The sequence below is a fragment of the Apodemus sylvaticus genome, chromosome 3 (assembly GCF_947179515.1).
Source record: "Apodemus sylvaticus chromosome 3, mApoSyl1.1, whole genome shotgun sequence".
Lineage (NCBI taxonomy): Eukaryota > Metazoa > Chordata > Mammalia > Rodentia > Muridae > Apodemus > Apodemus sylvaticus.
This window is the reverse complement of record NC_067474.1, coordinates 99,012,874-99,034,244: the sequence shown is the minus strand read 5'-3', so window position 1 is coordinate 99,034,244 and position 21,371 is coordinate 99,012,874. Positions and strand designations below refer to the sequence as shown.

The following is a 21,371-nucleotide window of genomic DNA, read 5'->3' as shown; positions in this document are numbered from 1 at the left end:
ATTTTCCAACTGGCTTTCCTTAGACCTGTAACTACAGACAATGCCTTCATAGCAAGCAATGCCTTTGAGACTGCCTATCAGAATGCAGGCTTTTTGGAATGCTATGTGATACAGAGCTCTGCCTCAGCAGTAGCTTAGATGGTATGCTCATAACTAAAGCACATGAATACATAGCTGATGTGGATAGAACAGGGCTGCACATCAAGAAAGTGGCTATCTGGGGCTCATGCCGTCATGATGGCCCAGTCCTTCTGTACCGATAGGGAGGTTTAGGTGACGTATTTTCAAACTTATAGTAATTCAAACAATGCTGCTTCAACTGCATATTTAAAGGAAGAAAAAAATATGGTCTTAAGTGCTTTGAAATAGACTGCTAAATTATTTTAAAATTTCTATTTGGGTAAGAAAAAAATATACTAAGTATACTGCTTGAGAAATGGAGGCTGGAGAAGTTCAGGATGTAAGCGGGTCTGAGCTCTGAAGGCAATTCACACTGAAGAGTCAAAGGAAAAGAAACATCATCAATGCCTTTCACCCTTTCTTCTCACAGGACCACATTTCACTCAAAACCCTGAACTTCACCAGGAACTGGAACCAGATACTCTCCGGATGCCACATTGGCTACTGCTTACAGCAAGATTATAGGGAAAATGTAGTGGGGCCTCAAAAGATAGCTTCTCTTAAAGGCCATAACTTTCTCCATAAAAAAAAGAGGATATTTAAAATTCAAAAAAACAAAAACAAAAACCAAACCAGACAGAAGGCTAAGTTCTCAGAATAAAGAGTCACAACATGGTGTAAAAGCTAGCTCGTTAAGTAAACAATGGTCCCACTCACAATACTTAACTCAAAGGCCTGTGGGAGATCTCTCAGAGAGCTCTGCACCCCGCACCCCCCAGCCCACCTCCACACTGCTGTGACTTGACCTTCAACATCTCTTCCGTGTTAATCAGAAGATTTGCTGTTGCTTATCATTTTTTTTTGTTTTTTTGTTTTTTTGTTTTTTTTTTGTTTTTTTTTTTGCCTCATGGAAACCAGGCTGAACATAAGCAAGTATCTGCAAGTTAGCAGCAGCCTGTGCATGGCAGCTTCTTTGGTTTCGTTCCACGGGGCGCTCTGCCAAGGGATGAACAGCAGTAGTCATTTCCCTCTAAATCACTGTCAAGACCCTGCTTCAAGCTGCTATTTGGTTCACCAGAGGCCAGCACACAGCCTATGGAATCCAGAAACTGGGGGTTGGTTGGGAAAGGCAGCTCTGAAGAGGACTGGCTTACACATTTATATCTTCTTGACAGGCAGAGAGGCTCCTAGGAAAGGGAACAGGGGCAGGGAGGGGCGAGGGCAGTGGTGAGGATTTGGGGGGTGTTTTCAGCTAGGGTGCTTGCATTTGCTCTCACAAGTTCTCAGCAGTTCAAATGCTTTTAACCTGGTGGGGTTGTAATTACCACAATAAACTCAAATACCTTTTTTCTTTTAAAAAGCGTATGTTGCTTTTAAAAATGTTTGGCCTTTAAAACTCTCTTCTATTTCAGTTTTGTTCTTCGCTAAATAAGAGTTAGCCTAGATCGCCTCATGCCTGTCTTATAGGGTTAGGAGCACAGGATTTGATATTTACGAATCTGGCAGGGCCACGGTAAGCTATTTCTATCTAAATGCTTCAATTTTTTTTTTTATCAGCAAACCAGAGGCACAACCCATTTTTCAGAAGTTGTGAGAGCTAAGTGAGCTAGGGGGGTAAGAGCCTTTAGATCCCACAACTGACATATAGCAGATATGAAAACTGTCTGGGTTAATTTCTTCTGATGGTATCCTACATCTATGACTTTGACTCTGGGTTATATGATCAGTTTTATCTGTCACTTCAGGGAAGAGGGGTATAGCACAGAGAAACTATCAACTTTGCTTCTTGGCCTTTTGGCTAAGATCAAGTGAGAAGCTATTGCTGTCTGTGTAAGACTATGGAACTTGCTAGCAGATGGGACTCATATCTACTTCCCCCAATATGATATATATTCTAAGTCTATAGGATGATGGATTCATTCTTGAATTCTACTCATCAGTTGAAAGCTTAACTGATACAGACTTCAGTCTGCAAAAGTCCTTCATTTACCAAGGTACTAATGAGAGGCACACCTGCTACCGGTCTCTCTGAATATTCACCCTAGGGTATTCCAATATGGCAACGGTGAGGGAAGCAAACCCTGAGGTTGACAGTAGATGCTTGACATGAGCTGTTCATTCACATGAAAGCAACCTGGGCTGCAGAAGAAGCACTTTCATTTCCTCTTAATTATCATCATGAGAGTGAGAGGTAGGCCCAGCACTACAGTCTAGATCCTGTTGCTCCAAAGTCACCCTCAACCATCATCAACACTCCTTTGACAGTCCCTGAGGATGCTTAGTAAAAATCAAGTGGGATCAATTTAGGGGAAAATATACCAGAAATATGGCATCACGCAGAAGCCAGTTATATCAGTATATTCTCTTTTATATCTTCTTAACCACTAGGAGTTCTACATACACCTTGAGTTAAGTGTAGAAATGCAAATGTCTGTAGCTGGGGGATTTAGTTGTTCTGGATGAAAATGTGCACTTTTCATGAACGTTGATGCAGATGTGATTCTCTTGGTTTCTGTTTCACTGGTTCCCACCCTCTCTAAGATCGCCACTTATTTTATCTTTGCCAAGCAAATGTCAAAAAAGGAACCAAAATTTACTGAGCACTGCTCACACATGCATTTGCGCCACTCCAGTCTCTATAAAGGAACATTACAACATTAGCAGAGCTGTTATTCTTGCATTATGATTTAGGAAACTGAGGCTACAAAATGTTAGAGAGATTTTACCCCAAACACAGAATTTGTACTAAGTCTGAGGTCTTTCAACAGAGCAATGTTTACACCGGACCTCTCCTGGGAGAGGTCAGGTTTGAGGGAAGGGAAACAAAATTGAGAACACATGAAGGAGAAAGGAAAAGTGGAGCATTAGGAGTCCAATAAAGATATGTCACAAAAGCATTAGGAAAGAAAGGAAATGTGGGGAGCAGTCAGGAGAAGGCTGAGGGGAGAAGAAAAGCAGAAGGCGCAGCCCATGAACATGGGGGGCACCCAGTTCGCTTGGCTAGCTGCCCAGCCACGAGCACAGCAGAGAGACCTATAGCCACAGGAAGGAATCTGTGAACCATTAAAAATTGTTTATTTCTTTATGCCACAAATGATAAAACAGTCATAAAATGCAACAGTTGTTTTCCCAGAGTAATTGCTGTGAATATTTTCGACCATTATTCTAAATGTTCAGTGTTGAACTAGTATAAAAGCAATGATGTGTTTTGAACCAAAATCAACCTCCAGTTGTCACACAGCACGCTGTGTACACACTGCTGGAGATTAATTTACTCTCAAGATCTTCAAAGCTTACTTAGTACTGATGCTATCACAGGTTGGACGAGGGCTCTTTCCTCCAAAATACAAAAGTCACTCATCATTGCTCTCCTGTGAAAAAGTGTTTGCCTCTGTTACCTGATTCTACATAAATAATATTAACATAGCAATAATAATAATAATCAGTGTCATGGGTCCAACCCAGGGAAAGAGAACACTGTTGAAAACATTCTCCCTCAAGAACATCGTTTTCTTTCCAGTGCCTAGTAAGGGAAAGGCACACAGAAAGCCAAAGTCCTTTAGTTTAGTTGACATCCCACTCTGACCCTGACTTTGTGATAAGCTAGAGTTCATATGGTAGACTGATTGATTCCTTAGATATTATTGTGAGGCTATGTATCAATTCTAACTCAGTATTTTTCTGGGTAAGAATAGCCAACCATTATAACTAACAAACACCTAACTGCCTAACCTAAGAAACAGAAACTGTATTAAAAGGAAGGAGCTTTGTAAGTCTGCACTTTAGCCATAGATGAGGTCTGGTGTTCTTACTCTAGAATACCTGGCCTCTGTCACTAGCAAAGCAATGGAAAGTTCCCCCATGCTGCCAGAGTAAGACAAATCTTCAGAGACTCAACACTGACCTAGTAATTTAACTTTTAAAATTAATTTCTCCTTTCGGGTTGGAGCTATCAGAGAGCTTGTCCAGAATGTAGGAATGAGGAGAGACCCTGGGCTGATCTGCAGAACAACATAATCTGGGCATCATGGCACATATCTGCAATCCCAACACCTGGGAGATAGAAATAGGAGGCTCAAGAATTCAAAGTCTTCCTTGGTTACATAGAAAGTTGAAGGGCAGCCTGGGTTATACGAAAGGCTCTTTACAGCTCAGAAAGTAGACTCAGAGCATTTTGTGAGATGGGAGGACGTTGAAGAATGGTAGGGCTACCATAGCAAAGTTCCATATACTCAGTGGGCTAAATGCTCAGTATTTATGGATATTTATTCATATAGAACTCCAAGTTTAAGGTGCCTGAAGTCCTGGTTACCTTGGACACCTCTCTTCTAGGCTGGGAATGGCTGCTTCCCCACTTCCTCTTCCTCCTCTCTCCCTTCCTTTCTTCCTCTCCCTGCTCTTTCTATTTTCTCTCTCCCTATGTTTATGTGTGTCTTTGTAATCCTGATCTCCTTACTGGTTATACTCTATTGGAATCCAACCTAATGTCTACATAGCTTAACTGTCCTTATGAAGATCTCATCATCAAATATGCTTATATTTTGACATACTGGGCTATTGGGACTTCATGCAAATGAGAGGATACAAGGGAAGTCACCCCAGGTGGGAAGAGTGTGCAGAGACAATACTGTTGAGTCCAGTATCACGCTATAGGTATTGCCTCCCTGTTCCTCAAAATGACCCATGATTTGGGAATTTTTATTAATGTTTCAAACACAAATATAAAACTAATTGAGTAACTTAAAATACTTCCATAAAATCTCTTTATCTTTAATATTTTCTTATTAAAATTATTCTATCAACAGAAAATGTACATTCTTCTTTCTAAAAATGTAGAAACACTATAAAGAACAAGAACTGCGACTCCACTCATTCAGTCCCTTCCTATCTGACATTAAGTAATTTCTGCAATCTGTTTAATGCATATCCTTCAAGACGTGTAGCTGTATCACATACCCATGCTCAGTCTGCCTTAGAGAACCTTAAAGCAAGATCACTGCATCTGTTACTGTACATATACATATGTATATATACATATATATGTGTATATATGTATACACACATATATAATAGCATATATACTTTATACTATATATACTACATCCACACACACACAGACACACACACACACACACACACTGTAGACTAAGTTTTTCAAACTTAGGAGAACTTAGAAGAACTTTATAGCTTTGTGAATATATTCTGACTCTTTCAAATGATTGTCTAGCATTCCAGCATTGGTGCATCATAGTTTTCTTGACTGATTCTCTTCTATTTGCTTTCACTTTTAAACTACCACGAACACTGTATTTGGGTTCTTTGTGTATTTATGAACCAGGTATTTTGACAGATGGTAAACAGAGATTAGAGACGGTTAATACATTTGTTTCAAGCATGTCGACAGTAATGGCAACGCTCCAGTTCAGAAAAGACCCGCTCTTTCAGTGAGTCAGTGTGGCTACCAGACTTCAGTGTTGCTGGCTTACAACAGTGAAGAGATCTTTATGTCCCCCGCTTCTTCTCTGATCCATACACCTAAGCCCCCTCAGAGACTCTCCAAGCACAGAATGTTTGTAGAATCTAGAGGGAAGGAGATGTTCATCTCAAACTTCCTTAAAACCAGTGGCCGTCAATCTTCCTTTAATATAGTTCCTTGTGTTCTGGTAACCCCCAACTATAAAATTATTTTGTTGCTACTTCATAACTGTAATTTTTTATTGTTATGAATCTTAATGTAAAATCTGATATGCGACCCCAAATGGGTTGTGACCCAAATGGGTTGAGACCCAAATGGGTTGAGAACTGTTTTGTAAACCTACCAGAAGACATGTCCAGGCCAACCTATAACTGATCTCAGAGATGATATCAGCATAGCGGAATTTTTCTATTTTCAAGTGCCTGGGACAAGGCATGAAGAAAGGTCGGGTCTTGTGAGAAGCACATTTCTTTGGTCCATGCTGGAGGGAGGGAGTCAGCCACAGAGAGAAAGCAGCCAGGATGCTGAGGGTAACCTTGGAGGCCCCTCTGGTAGGTGGGGACCTTGAACATTTATTAGGAAGAAACCAACATTCTTTCCCTCAGAATTTCCTTCCCACTTAAGAGACTTTGTACTTGAGGTTAAGAAATCCCTCCATGCCTTCTATATATTTTGCCTGAGAGGGGCTGGCTTGCAGCCTGGGGGAGGAGAAACACAGAGTGGGTGGTTAGAGCAGTTAGTTTCTAGTCAGTCTCCTCTTCCTAACAGAGTCCATCACCCTGAGTGAGCGGCTAGGAATGCCCCTATAAATAACATGCTGGGTGAGTCCAGATTTTAGCTCAGATAAATATCTCACCTCTTTCCCCACAATAGGCCCTGTGCTGCACCTCATAAAACCACAACCAGAGTCTGAAGCAATCTAGGCCCCTTCATGCCTTGCCCTTCACACATACTAACTAGTCTCCAATGTCACCTCAGAGAGAACTTCCTGACCACCCATGCACAGCAGGCTCCTTAGTCCCTCTCCACCACAGCACCCTGCTTCATTTTTTTCACAGCCTCTCTTATGTAAAATTGTCTTCTTTTTTGCTTAGATGTTACCTCTCTGTCTTCACCAGCCAACTTTGAACTTTGCAAGAGTCCAGACTGCATCTTTCTCTGTTATTAGCATATCTAGTGCCTAGACAGAGTGCCCACAGCATGGTACGTCTCAGTTGGATTTATTAAGTGAATTCCATTCTTATTTCTCAAAATCATTCACTTATTGTAACTTGAAACTTATCCCTTCTCAACTTTCAAGGATCTACTCAAATGACATTTAACTATGGATGTCTCTTATTCATCATGTATGCAAATTTTATTCACAGGACTACTGATGCTCTAGTAATTATTTTTTAGGATATCCATAAGGCAAAAGAAAGACACACCAGTTTCACTTATAAGTTGGTATGTTCAAGCAGCTTGTCAAGTACTGGTGTCCTAGTCACTCAGTATCGATTTGAAAGAACAATACTTATAACTCCAAAAAAAAAAAAAAGGATTTTGTTTCACTCCTATTTTCTTACCAATGGTTACAATTGTCTGTTGGGCACTATACAGCTTCCCTAAGCATGAATCATATCAGGCAGTGTGCCGGATAGTTTTAGGTCAATGTGACACAAACTAGAGTCATTTGAAAGGAGCACACCCCGACTGAGAGAAAATGCTTCTGTAAGATGGGGTTGTAGTCAATCCTGTAGAGCATCTTCTTAATGAGTGTTTGATGTGGAAGGCCCAGCCTGTTGTGAGTGGGACGATTCCTGGGATTGTGGTCCTGGGTCTGTAAGAGAGCAGGCTGAGAAAGCAGTGGTGATAAGCTAGTAAGCAGCAGTCCTTCCGGGTCTCTGCACCAGTCCTGCCTCTTGGAGTTCCTACCCTGTTTGAGTTCCTGCCCCGAGTTTCTTTGATGATCAACAGTGATATTGGAAGTTTGAAATGAAGAATCCTTTCTTCTCCAAGTTGCTTTCATCAAGGTGTTTCATCACAGCAATGGTAACCCCAATTAAAGCAGACTGTGTCACTGTTACTCTCCATTTAGCACTGGCTACTCATTATTCCTGTTAAGAAAACCTATGCTCCATTAAAAGAAAAGATGTTATAGAGGAGAGAACATTGCTTGAGAGGTTTGTATGTTGTTTAATGGGTACCAGGAAATGCTGAGTTTTTTTTCTCATGTTGAACATGTCCTAAGGCAGCCCTGAGTTTCCTGATTCCTCCAGCACTGGGCACCACATGCATACGTGGTGAAACAATCAGATGGTATTCTGATAGGACTTTTTTAACTTCCTGTGCCCACCTCCACTTGAGCAATGCATATCACACGTTATTTGGTTGTGTGTTCATGGCTTTGTCTGACATAATAGACTCTTATTTCCTCTGTGATAGGTGTCTTGCCTTTATCCTGATAGCGGCAGCTCCTAGAATTTGCAATGTAGAATATGAGCTGTGAAGTCAACAGATGTTGGTGACATATCTGACATATATGTGTAAACAAGTGAAGAAGAGAGAGAGAGAGAGAGAGAGAGCAAACCCATGACCCTGTCAAGTAACATCACATTGCTACTTCCATCTTTCAGAACAAGGATGACAAAAATCATAAAAGGACTGCAATAAGATGAGGAGAACATTAACATATTTCCATATCTTGGAGTACCTTGGATGGAATGACCCAATGCACAGACTCTGATAGACTTCCAGAGAGTCTATCAATATCTCTGTCCACACTGCAGGGATATGCCACTGTTATAAACTCTAAAAGTTGGTTTCAAAATCTGAATTAGGAGGGTCTGTATTGGAGCTTTCATTCCTCAAGGTTTCTATATTTGGCCTTGGATATGAAGTAGCAAGTATTATGTGACTTTGTTCTATGCAAGAGTTGCCTGAGAAAAATGGACATATGGATCAAGTGGGAATCATGCCACCATTAGCAATCCTGTGCATTTCATGACCTTTCACAGATTCAAAGATGAGAACTACTAGATAAATAGATGGTTAAGATACAGCAAGTTGAGAACTCTACTCCACTCCATGTTGGCTCTCTTTACTTTGATTCTATTACTGACTATAAATGCTTCCACTGTAGTTTAATTTACTATGTGCTACCACTGATATCTTTATTGATCTATTTGCATATCCACATCCAGTACAGCTTATATATGCTTTACAAGAACTCAACAGTTTAAGCTGGAAGGGTGCATGAGGTTACTTGGTTCAACTTTCACATTATTTTGGATGTAGAAGCAGAAGCTCAAATAAAGTTACAAGCTTGCCAGGTTCACTGTGTTCTCTCTGGCCATAAGAACCAACACCTTTGTCTCCCAGAAAAAGAAAAATGCTGCCCATAAGATATTCCAGAGCAACAGTGCTAAAGTCCACAGAAGAGAATTGTGTTAAATGGAGAATGAGGCAAAACAGCTGAGAGAAAGTCCATCTCTAAAATACATTCCAAACCTTCCCACCACTGCGATGCTGGTCCAAGCAACCACAGACATTCACCTAAACAGTTGCAAAATCTCCTAGTCCTCTACTTTCCCATCATTTCTAAGAGGGGGCTAAAGCAGAGTTTGACTCACAGAACTACAACTTCAATTCTCTTCTCCTTGCCTTAAGTTTTTCCAGACACTTTTCATGAAAAAATAAGCACCTGGTAGTGCCTTGCACAATCTAGTGCTTCCAACTAAGAAAAACGTTAGTTTTTTCTTGACCTCCAACACTGTCGCCTTCACCAGGAGACACTAGCTTTATACTTGCTTTGAAAATACTACAGTCTTCTGGACCTCAGAGCCTTTTCACTATCTAGTCAATGTAATGTGGAAAGTCACAGCTGGTTTATTTTGGTAAGTTACAACTCATTCCTCAAGTAAGCTTTTTAATCAACCCAATCTGAAGCATCCACCAAGCCTCTGAGTTTCCCTACAGTATAGATTACAACTTGATATGTGTTAATCTCTTTCTTTTTCCTCCTTCCTTCCTTTCTCCCTTGAGCCCATCCTTTCTCTCTACAGTTCTGAAGACTATAAAGTCCAATGCCTCATGGATACTAGGCAAGCACTCTACCAGTGAGCTATATCCACAGACATACTCTTTCTTTTAAATGATTTGCATGTAAAAACTTAAGAAGAATTAGATCTTGCTTATTCATATATCCAAGGTTGTGTATCATTTTCTTGATCAATAAATATTTTGTTTTAAGGACAGTACAATGTTTCAGTGAGGTGATATAATCTTAATAAAGAACTGAATAACACTGAAAGCCACCATAAGCATCTTGACTCATTGGTAATTTTGGTTACCATCCCCTAAATATCAATTCATATGTAGGCTAAGAAAGATGGAGAATAAAAATTTAAAAATAATAAAGACTTTTTCTAAATACTTGTGGAGTCTATTGAAAATGTTAAGCTAAGCTTGAAGGATGCAGATTTGAAGTTTAATTTAAATAAAGAACCAGCTCTAAGACCTGGATGAACGCAGGTGCAGGGCTTCTCTGACCTACACATCTTGCTTGAATGGTATGCTAGTTTCATCTGTTATTTATGTCAACTTTTCTGAGTCTTGTCTTCCATGGAGGTCCTTACTGCTTTCTTAGAAATGAGGATACAACTACACAATGGGCAGTGTTGATGGACAGTGTCATTAGGAAGTATATTAGTTGATTTTGTGTTGCTGTGGTTAAAATATCACAACTCAAAGCAACTCACAAAAGAAATAATTTACTTTGGCTCACAGCTCCTAAGGAATGAGTCTGTCATGGAGTCGAGTATGGCACAAGTAGAATTGCATGGTAGAAGGCCCAAGAACCAGAGAGATCACCTCTCCAGCATTAAACAACAGGTAACAAGAATCAAGTGAGATGGAGCTCTCAAACTCAGCTCCTGATGCTACTTCCAGGAAGCTACACCCCTCAAGGGTTCTATCACATCCTCCAAATACCACCACCAGCTGTCAACCAAGTCTTCAAATACCTGAGTCAGGAGGAACTTTTATCGCTTAAACCACCACAGGCATGAAAAGACTTTGGGTTCAGTTAGAGCCAGGACTGTGTGAACTCTGGAAACACTGCAAGGACTTTGATGCTTCTGTATTGATACAATGCATCATTCATTTCTATTTTTCCTGATGTGCACATGTGTATATACATGTGTGTGTATGCACATATGTGTAAAAAACACGGACAGATAGGGATATTAGATCCTCTTGAGCTGGAGGTTGTGAGACACTTGACATGAGCACTGGGCCTCTCTGCAAGAGCAGCAAGTATTCTGTTTTGTTTTGTTTTGTTTTGTTCCCGAGACAGGGTTTCTCTGTGTAGCCCTGGCTGTCCTGGAACTCATTCTGTAGACCAGGCTGGCCTTGAACTCAGAAATCTACCTGCCTCTGCCTCCCAAGTGCTGGGATTAAAGGCATGAGCCACCACTGCCCAGCAGCAAGTACTCTTTTCTGCTGAGCCAGCTTCCCAGGCCCTGGCAATACATTTATTAAAGTCATGGAGCTGATTTTTTTTTTCTCAGAAAATCACAAAAATTGGAAAATAATTTCTGCTCTTCATCTTGCTTTGGGGAACTAGATTTTAAAGAAATGTAGATTTAACAGCTTTCCAAAGAAAAATAGCAATGAGTTGAATTTTTAAGACCAAGTGGTTCAGAAGTGTCCCAGAAAGCTATCTAGAGAAAAGGTGTATCCCTGAAAACTGAGCTGAGGGACTCTCAGGTTGCCGAACTCCGATGAATTGTTCTAAACACCTCAAGTTGAAAAACAGGATTGAGAGTATGGAAAAGAGCTGTTCTTAGGAGATTCATTCATTCATTTATTTATTGTCAATGTTGTCTCTGTCACAGCCAAAATCCAGGAAGAAAAATCCTTCAATTATTTGAAGACTCTCCATGCTCATAAAACAATCAGTATCAGTTTGATTCTCCACGCTGTAAAATTTGGGCTCATGTAACACTGTAAGTTGAAAGTGATTTGAGGTCAGAGTTGGCCTGCATTGGCCCATGAAAGTGTTCAAAACAATATTAAGGAAGTTATGAAAATTTCTGAAGTGTTTTAAAGGGCAGGACAGACAGTCTGCTATTCCACATGTTTACCGATTGTCTACAGAATATAGCTCAGGCTATTTCTACTAGTTTACACCCTCAAAAGGCAAGAAGGAAGATAAGGAGACTTGAGTCACACCATGTTTGCTTGAAAAACTAAACAAACAGACAAATAAACAAGCAAACAAAACCGAACCCTGTTATCTAAGCTATTACTATCAAGAATAGAGGACTAGATAAAACCAATATACTTATGTACATTTCCACCAAGACGTCTTCTCACACCATTTCAAGAGGTTTTGGTTGTAAGCCTAGATTTTTACAAGGGTGAGACATCCATCTTTCCAACTTTTTTATACCATTACTTGAACAGATGCTGTCAATTCCATTTAAAGAATATAAAATCAGTCTCCATTTCTTTTAACCAGCCAGCAATTGAATGACATTTGTGTGTGAGGAGGAAAGTATAGGTGATGATGATGGATAGTGTATTATCTGACATCTTCTATCCTAAGTAGAAGCGAGGCTCTAGCTACACAAAGATTTCCATCGAATAATTATGCTTACTCCCCAGGGTCACACTGGTTTCCTGTATGTTCTCTTCAGGCATTTAAAATCTGACAGAGCACTTTCCAGCAGTTTCACTTTGTTATCTCTGTTGTAGCCTTCAGTTAGATGCAAAGTCTGCACTTCAATGTTTCTCAGTATTTCTGCAAGTCTTCAAGCCTGCCAATCATCATCTCCATAGGACCAGCCCCATTTGCAGCCCAATACTTATACACTAAGTGCTCATCTCTACTCTGACCAATCTAAGACTTTGCATTCACTTCCTCATTTTCAATTTGCATCTATCGTCTAAGAGCTAAGTATGTAGCTTTTCCATTTGTCAGGATGACTTGATTTGTCACAAGTCCACTCCATCAGGAAGTGTGGTGTGGTGCCCAGGGCATTCTCAGCTTTGTCATTTTTTATGTGTGTGTGTGGTGCTGGGAATTGAACCCAGAACCTTGCACACGTTAATTAAGTTGTGTGTACCTGTGAGTAAGACCTCTCAGAAGTCCCATATTTGATGCAAGCAAGCAAGACTCCTTGCTTGAGATATTTCTTTTATACATTTTATAAAAATAACATTGGTATTTGAATATCCTCTAAGAGCCATATTGAGATTTAATTTCCATTGTTACAGTATTAAGGGGAATTGTGTTCTTGTCAAAAGGGATTAGTTCAGCTCAGTCCATTTGTTCTGACTTGCCCAAACTGCTCTTGCCAAATGCTGGGACCCAGTTCCTGAACTTCCCAGTCTTCAGCTCCAGATTTTAAATGAACCTGTAACGTTTATAAACTGCCCAGCCTGTGGTATTCTGTGCACAAAATAGATCCACATAAATAACTCATACCCACCCAACCCATTTCTTCATTAGTATACTTCTTTTTTTCTGTTCCAGTTTTCTTTTATTCCTGATAAGCTATGGATCTGTGAGAGTAGGATGAGAAAGAGAGGAGGGTGGAGGCTGTGATTGCGATGTAAAGAAAATAAAACATAAAAAATATTTTATGTGCATAAATGTTTTCCTGCACATATGTCCATGTATTATATTTATATCTTGTACCTGAAGAGACCAGAAGACATTGTATCTCCTGGGATTAGATTGTGGGTGTTGGAAACTGAACTAGGGTCCTCTGGAAGGGCAACCAGTGTTCTTAATAACCGCTAAGCCTCCCTCCAGCCACCTGCCACTGTATTATTTCTGATACTTGTTCTCATCCTTCATCTAGCATTCTGAATACTCATTTTATAGTCAGTAAATATCCATTATGAGCTTAATATATATTCATTAACAGGTCTAGTCCCCAGGAACAAAAGATCGAACAAAATGAATGAGGTTCTAGTCTTTGTGAGTATGCATATTCACACAACCAACATAGCCAGTAATATGGATCTGAGTAGAGAACAGCTCTGTTAAGAAAGCTGAGTGATGCTTGGTGCACTGGTGTCCCCTTTAATCTTATCACCTGGGGGAGAGGGGGGAGAAACAGGCTGATTTCTGCAAGAGTTTTAGCCTGGTCTAAGTAGCAAGTTCCAGGCCAGCCAGGGCTATAGAGAGCAAGACTCCATCCAAATACTGGGTGGAGCTGAGTGGGGGAACAGTCACAGTAGGAAAGATATGGTCCAGAAGGCCACTCTGAGGGAGGGACATGCCAACTGAACCTAAACACGGAAGTGCCAACCAATGAGGGAGAGCTTCCTGAGCAGAGGGATTAAGGGGCTCAAAGTGCTCAAAATGTGCTTATCTCTTTTCTTCCTGTCCTCCAGCTACACCCTAACTTCAGGGCTTGTCTGTTTCTACCCGCTCATACACAGTAGGGTTAGCTTTTATTCCTCTAGGACAATTCTTCCAGGGCTAAACCTTCATACACTGTCTCTCCCATATATTACTGGGTTCAGGGCAACACAGCTCTTGCTACAGAACTTCCTTTCTGAAGGTGAAACTCTGCACCACAGTCTCAATTCAGACGCCCCTTTGCTCCCCTGTGTCCGCTGAGCCCACGAGCTTGGAATCTAACGTTCAAAGATTTTCATGATGTGACCTTAATTGTCTTTCAACTCTTTCCTGCTTGTCGGCAGGCACAAGTGACTAATGTGATTGTGCAGTACACCCTTTTATACATCTGCCTCCAAAGAGGCCCACAGTGTTCACTCTGTTGGAGTAGTTGTCATCTCCTCACACGGGCCAGTTGTACCCCTCCAGGCACTGTTTCCCTCCATCTTTTCCTTTAATACTCTTCAAAATTCTCTGTTGTCATCCCAAACAACTTCATCCCAACTGGTGTTTGTCATGTTTGCCCAGGAATGAGGTTATGTGTCCATCTCTCTCGATCTCCCCACCCAATACTCTGCAGCAGATGTTGAGAGCAGTGACCACGTGTTATTTATCCCTGTGCTAGCACAGTGCCCCACACGTAGCAGGCACTAAATGTTTGCTGGACAGATGAAGGCATTCAGCAAACCTGAATCTGATTAACTAATATTTATTTCATGATACTCCAAGTGTTTTTCCTTTTTTTTTTTTTTTAATCATTCCCTGCCTCATTTCTCATGAGAGCTATATGTGAAAAGAGCAGGGAGAAACGCAGTTTGTTTTGAAACAGTCTAGTTAGTTTTAATCTGGTTGAATGGTTAAAATTTTATATTGAGGAGCATTAGAAATGATTGGGTAATCAGTATAGAATGTAATAAATAACTGTTTGTGGACTACTAATTGATTGGCTTCCTACTAAGGATCCATAAAACTTCTTAGCATATTCCAGGGCTGAAATATTACAATCTCAAACCAAAGGAGCTCACACTTACCACATTGCTGCATGTTCTGTATCGAATATTTCTTCCTTCACAGCTCCTATGCCGCAAAAAGAAAAAAAATAGCAAATTTCATTATTAGCTATGAAAGACTCAAAGTTTGGACTAATTTCCTCTCATCATTTATTCTTAGTGTAAATAACAAGTCTTCATTTTCCTTCTAAATAGATTCTTAGGTTATCAAGATTGTTGGAAAATATCTTTACCCACTGAATTTTCTGGCCCTCCACTTAAATATTTTAGAAGATTCTATTAAATATACTTTAAAGACACTGCATTGACAGGTAATATTTTATCAGATGATACAATTGATATACCCCACCCATCCTTTGTCATTTAAGTAATTTCAAAGGATTCAGTAAATGAGGGTAAAACAAACTATCCCCATGAACATGTTTTATCTAAGTTTCTGACTGCATCTTTAAAACAGATAAAATTCTAGAAGCAGAATTACTGAACTAAAGGGAAGAAACTTTGGTAAGGCACTTGCAAATTTTTGCCAAATTGCATTCCATAAAGGGTGTGCTATTACATACTCCTACCAGCACTACATGGGAGTTTCCATTTTACTAAATTCTCATGAATAAAAATAATTGATTTTTGCTAAAACATTCGGTGATGACAATGGGTGAACAATAGTGCTGTATTCTTTTCTTCAAGTGAACCCACACTTTTCAGAAGGCAAGTAAAATGATGTTATGAAATTATCGTGCAAGCAGTTATCAGGCATGGAACTCCAGAGACAATTTTAAGTTTGTTATATGTTTACAAGCTCTCCTGAATTAGTGGAGCGATAAGGTATCATCATTGCATTCACTTTACAGATGAGATGATGCATAAAGAGGGCTGTCCAAACCCCACAAGTGCTAAGTGGTGGAATGATACCGACAACAGACTTAGATATATAATCAGACCTGGCAATGCTCCTAAAGCTTCCTAATCTTTCAATTAAGGAAACATTTTGGAGCTACTGTTTCAGGATAGGAATGAAAAGACTTTGTTTGATGCAAAGTATTGAATACAACTTGGTCATATAATAATGCATAAAAATAGTGATAGGTCTTAAAGATGTTAACAAGAACAAAATGGCATCTGAAAACACAATTACACACATTAGACTAAAGAAAGCAACTTGAATACACCTGCTTGAATAATTCAGATAAGTTTTCTTCTAGAGATTTTAACCTGCAACTACCTATGCAGAATTTGCCAGAGTAATCTTTGGAAATATGAGTGATAGCATATAGTTTAAAAGATTAATTGAAATACTTTTGATTAAGATAAGCAAAGTAATAACAAAAACAGAAGAAATGCTTTTTATATTTTCCAAAGGATAACCCTTAATTATTTAGCATTTAGTATTGATTTATAAATTATTCATGCCATTAAACAACATTTTTCCATGTTATATTATAATTTAATTGATTGTTCATTTAATTTGACAAAAATATTGTATTAAAGTGAGTGTTTGAATTAGTTGTTTATTATTGTTTATCATTATTTATTATTACTATTATTATTAATATGATTACTATTATTGGCGATTGGACTTAAGATCTTGCACATGCTTGACAAATGTTCCACTATTGAGCCTATCTCCAGCCTTGACAATGTACTCATTATTGAAATATTATAATATGTGAATGATAAATTATAATAAAAACACTCTGGCTTTGTCTTTGCATATTTTCTTTAGCTTTTCTTTTTTTTTATTCGATATATTTTTTATTTACATTTCAAATGATTTCCCCTTTTCTAGCCCCCCACTCCCTGAAAGTCCCGTAAGCCCCCTTCTCTCCCCCTGTCCTCCCACCCACCCCTTCCCACTTCCCCGTTCTGGTTTTGCCGAATACTGCTTCACTGAGTCTTTCCAGAACAAGGGGCCACTCCTCCTTTCTTCTTGTACCTCATTTGATGTGTGGATTATGTTTTGGGTATTCCAGTTTTCTAGGTTAATATCCACTTATTAGTGAGTGCATACCATGATTCACCTTTTGAGTCTGGGTTACCTCACTTAGTATGATGTTCTCTATTTCTTTAGCTTTTCAACAACTGCAAAGCTGTGTTATTCTCACTTCAAAATGAGGAAACTGAGGCCAAGAATATTGAGCAGGCTTACAGCTATACACACAGAGAAGAGACCCAGGAATTTGAACCCTGGGCCTGACTAACTCAAAAGTAAAACACCAGAAAAAGAACAGGATGTGAGCAGGATGTGTGGGATATTAATGCTAGATATAACTCATATCATATCAGTCTCTGTGCTGCTTCTTGAGTCTGATAAATCTTCCCATAATGTAAACCTACACACATACTGGGACATCTTCAAAAGAAACACGTTCATCAGCAACACGCCACATGGAGGACTTCTGTGCAGTGGAGCTCATTTTTAAACAATCAAATTTATTCTTGTGTTTAAATATAGTCTTTGTTCTGTAAGTAGCAAAGTGACTCTTTCACCACAAGATTCAATTACTGTCTCTATGCATTTCTCCATGCTAGGCATTTGCCTAGACACAACATCTCACCTGAGAATTGAATAGCCCTTCATTCATTCCTTTTTTTTTTATTGACCTTTGTTAACCTAAAACATCTGAGTGGGCTCCTTCATATTTAGGCAATGTAAAATTCATCCCTGGAGATGAAAACCAACAGAACTTTCGATCCAAATGGTTCCTGAGAAATGTTACAGTACTTCAGAGGAGCAGGACTTGGAACAACCCACTCTCCCAGCACAATCAGAAACACTTAGAGGACCGTGCTGATATGGATGAATACAAACACAAATACATTACAGTCTCACATGGACTCCAAAGTCCCATGCTTGTCCACTTCAGCATCTTAAGCTTAGCCAGTCAATTAATGCTAACTCAAGGTCCTCTCTCAAAGAAGAGAAAACACCCCAATCACAGACTATTCTTTATGAGGTAATCAGTCTTTAATTCTCTTATAATGAGATTAGTGTGGACTCTGGGTAACTTTTTCTCTAACATAAAAGAAACCCTCAGATTCCTCTGGATCCTGCTTGTGTTATTGCCTTAGTTTCAATGACCATAGTTCTGCCATCGAAGACAACATTACAAAGGCAGGAAGCACGGTATCTCTAACAGGGGTTTACTCACACATGGTCTGTCTTGACCCAGCTTAATACACTTTAGAACTGCAGAAGCGCCATGCCCTCTCTCCCCAGATTCAGCTGCCTGAGATCATCTGTGGGAACCCAGTGTGTATAAGTGAACTATATAGAGGAGCAGGCCCTTTCAGGAGACTTGGTGAGATCCCTCAGCCCATGAAGAGACAGCCATTAGAACTTCTAGATACTTGTAAATCTACCTCCAGGTGCCTCTAGGTTCAACATGGATGCTGAAAACCTGGCCTGGAACTGGTGCCCACGTGTACATCTGGGGACATCTAGTCTTATCCACACAGAGCAGAAATATACAGGTGAGGCCAGGTCTTGCGTGCACACAATGTGGTAGTCTCAGGGTCTCACCTTTACCTTAGGGTCCATTTCGTATTTGCGTTTAAGAGTTACTCCTTCCAGCTCTATCCTCTACGCCATACTTAAAAGAGTTAATAGTTATCTCTAGTGTAGTTTCTTAAACAAAAGGCAAAATGGATCTTGTTTATAGTAAAATACGTTCAGGGAGGGCTTGCTTCAACAAGCACTACTGTCTCTAAAAGTGTCTTCATGTATCCATGATTACATTATATTTCTATTATATTCTATATTTTAAAATAATTGGAAATAATAGTATGACTGTCTAGTGAGTACTTTATTAATATTGGTAATCTGAATTTCCTTTAACAAACAGCAAGGGAATGTACATAGCCTTGGACCATAATCTTGAACTTTTCTCTTCCCGCCATGCATTTCTAGAATCACCTACTTCAAATATTAAGAAATTGCTTTACAAAATTCTCCACCATCAGTAACATGTAATTTGGTAATATCTGCCTATGGAAACATAATTTTAGTGAAAGGTATCTTTAATCTTTGTAGCTACATTTAAGGTTGCCACCCTCCCCACACACAACTCTGCTCCACACCATTTGATGTCAAACTTCATTCATTCAACAAAGCCACTCAACTTCAGCAAACAATACACCCCTAGCAGAAATTCAAGGAGGCATTCTGCCTGATGCTATCTTTCAGGAGGCGAGGTGGCTGGGGACAAACAGTTCTAGGCCACACCAAGGCCTCACACTCTGCCATAAGTTCCAAAGTAGCCTAATGAGCCAAAAGTATATAGGGTCCACCTTAACTTTGCCTCTTCAAAGCAAATTTAAACTGACTGAGGGGCTGGCGGGAGCATAAATTAGGAACTGGAGTTACAAGCATTATAGTTACATATTTTTGTAACCTCGGTTTTATATTTCAACACGTCTGCTCTATAACAGCTTCTCATTATAAGAACATAGTAACTGTACTTACTGCCAACTTGGGGACCCTGGCTTTTGTATACAGAGGCTGAGGGAGGGAGTGAGGAAGAGGGAGAGGGAGAGGGGGCGATGAAGAGGGAGGAGGAGGGGGAAAGTGAGAGGGAGAGAGGGATGTAGGGGGAATAAAAAGGAGGAGGGGGAAAGCAGAGGGGGAGCGAGAGAGATTAAAACTAATGTGGATGCTATATTAGATAAAAATGGAGATTAGATTCAGGGTAAGCATTGTAAGTCACACTTAAGCCAGCCTTCCCCATGGCTATGTGATCTTCTTTCAATCCTAGACAATTAAGAAAGGCTTCTGGACTTTCTGGCAGATTCCTGAGGCACAGTTAGGGGGCTGCATCCCTGCAAAATCTAAACTTAGAGATGTGTGAGACTCTTTTACACTGAAGTTCCAAGTTTGTCTTATGAGGTTCCAGTTGTTTTATTTGCTATTATGAGTGTTTGGTGTGTTCTAAATCACAACTAAGAAAAATCACTACCAAGTTGTTGTTCCACCCACCCCCAGTTCAATATTCCATATATGTCCTCCACTTTAAGTAAAGATGTGCTGCAACAAGCCAGCAAGTATTCATCAACATGGGGCAGGGGTATAAAACACAAGGAGTGCACATGTGTGATCAAAAAGAGACGAGAAGAGCAACAGAAAGACCTACCAGTAAGCCACAGGGATGATGTCCACCTTAAGCAAAACCCAACACTGCTCAGTGTGCACTGCTGAGGCCATCTAAGGGAACCAAATATAGCCAGCACCCCCACAGTGAAAAGGAGCCCCGAGACAGTGTTCCCTGGTTAACTAGCTTTTGTATAATGCTTCCTGGTTTGTAGTCACTTAATTCATTTACTGAACACTGAGTAGAAGCCAGCAGGAAGGAAGACGTTGAGGAAGGTACAAAAAAGATGAAGTCCTTTGATTCTCAGCAAAATTATTAGCTGAAGCAGACAGACACTAATCAGAAAATCACATACAACACCAGACTTCAGAAACAATGACAGGGACAGTTTAGATATTAAGTACTGAAGGAGTTTGAAAAGAAGTGGAGAGGAATAACCTTTGTAGAGATGCCTTAGGTGGTGTGGTCTGTGCAGGTTTCCAAGAATGTGACTAAAGAGAGGAAAATTGGAGAGCATGCCTTCTCCTGCTCCCACATTCCAAATGTTTATATCCTTCTATGCAGTTAACATCCAATATTGATAAGTATCTATTATGTACAAGACCAGACAAGATAAGATCATAGACCACAGCACCAATATTTTAGAGTAGATGCTGTCATAAAAGGAACTATAACAAGTCCAAACTCTGTGGAGGAGCTAAGCAAGATCCCCGTTGTACTCTCAGCATTCTATAAGCATTTCTTGAGATCAGGGAGGGAGGGAGGGAGGGGAAGGAGAAAGAGAGGAAGGGAAGGACAGAAGGAGAAAGAAGAATGGAGGGAGGGAGGAAGAACAATGGGTTAAAAGGCAAAAGAAGGAATAGTCAGAGGGAAATGTCATGATTATTTCAAGCAAGGCAGAACTTTCAACATCACATTTACCCTAATTTTTGAACCCCAGATCTTGATTAAAATCTTTCTACAACAGCTAGAGACTTAAAATGAAACTCAGTAGTTACCCAAGGGCAGCACCTCTCACTCCTCTGTGGCTGCCTGTCTATGTGTTGACAACAGAACCCACCTGGATGCCTTCCTCACCCTTGCCTTGAGGGATGGTGAAGGAGGAGGTGAGGGTGGGGGATCGAGTGCTGCCTTTGGCTTGCCACCCACCTGTAGTATGGAGATTTACCCAAAGTCTTTAAGATGGACTCTCATGCTCTAAGGTTTACAGATGTTCTCATCTTTGCTTGGAAGCCAAAGGAGACAATGAGACTAAAGACAAATGTGTTCCTACAACACACATCCCA

General features: G+C 40.0%; 1 protein-coding gene across 4 annotated transcripts in view; it reads right to left on the bottom strand.

Moving 5' to 3' along the window:
- Adamtsl1 (ADAMTS like 1) overlaps positions 1 to 21,371 on the bottom strand; it is a 383,172-nt gene that overhangs the window by 308,308 nt on the left and 53,493 nt on the right. For all 4 annotated transcript variants that reach the window (XM_052176711.1, XM_052176713.1, XM_052176712.1 and 1 more), the window contains exon 3: positions 15,023 to 15,068. In XM_052176711.1, coding sequence (XP_052032671.1) covers positions 15,023 to 15,068 — 46 coding nt within the window. The remainder of the gene's footprint in view (positions 1 to 15,022; positions 15,069 to 21,371) is intronic.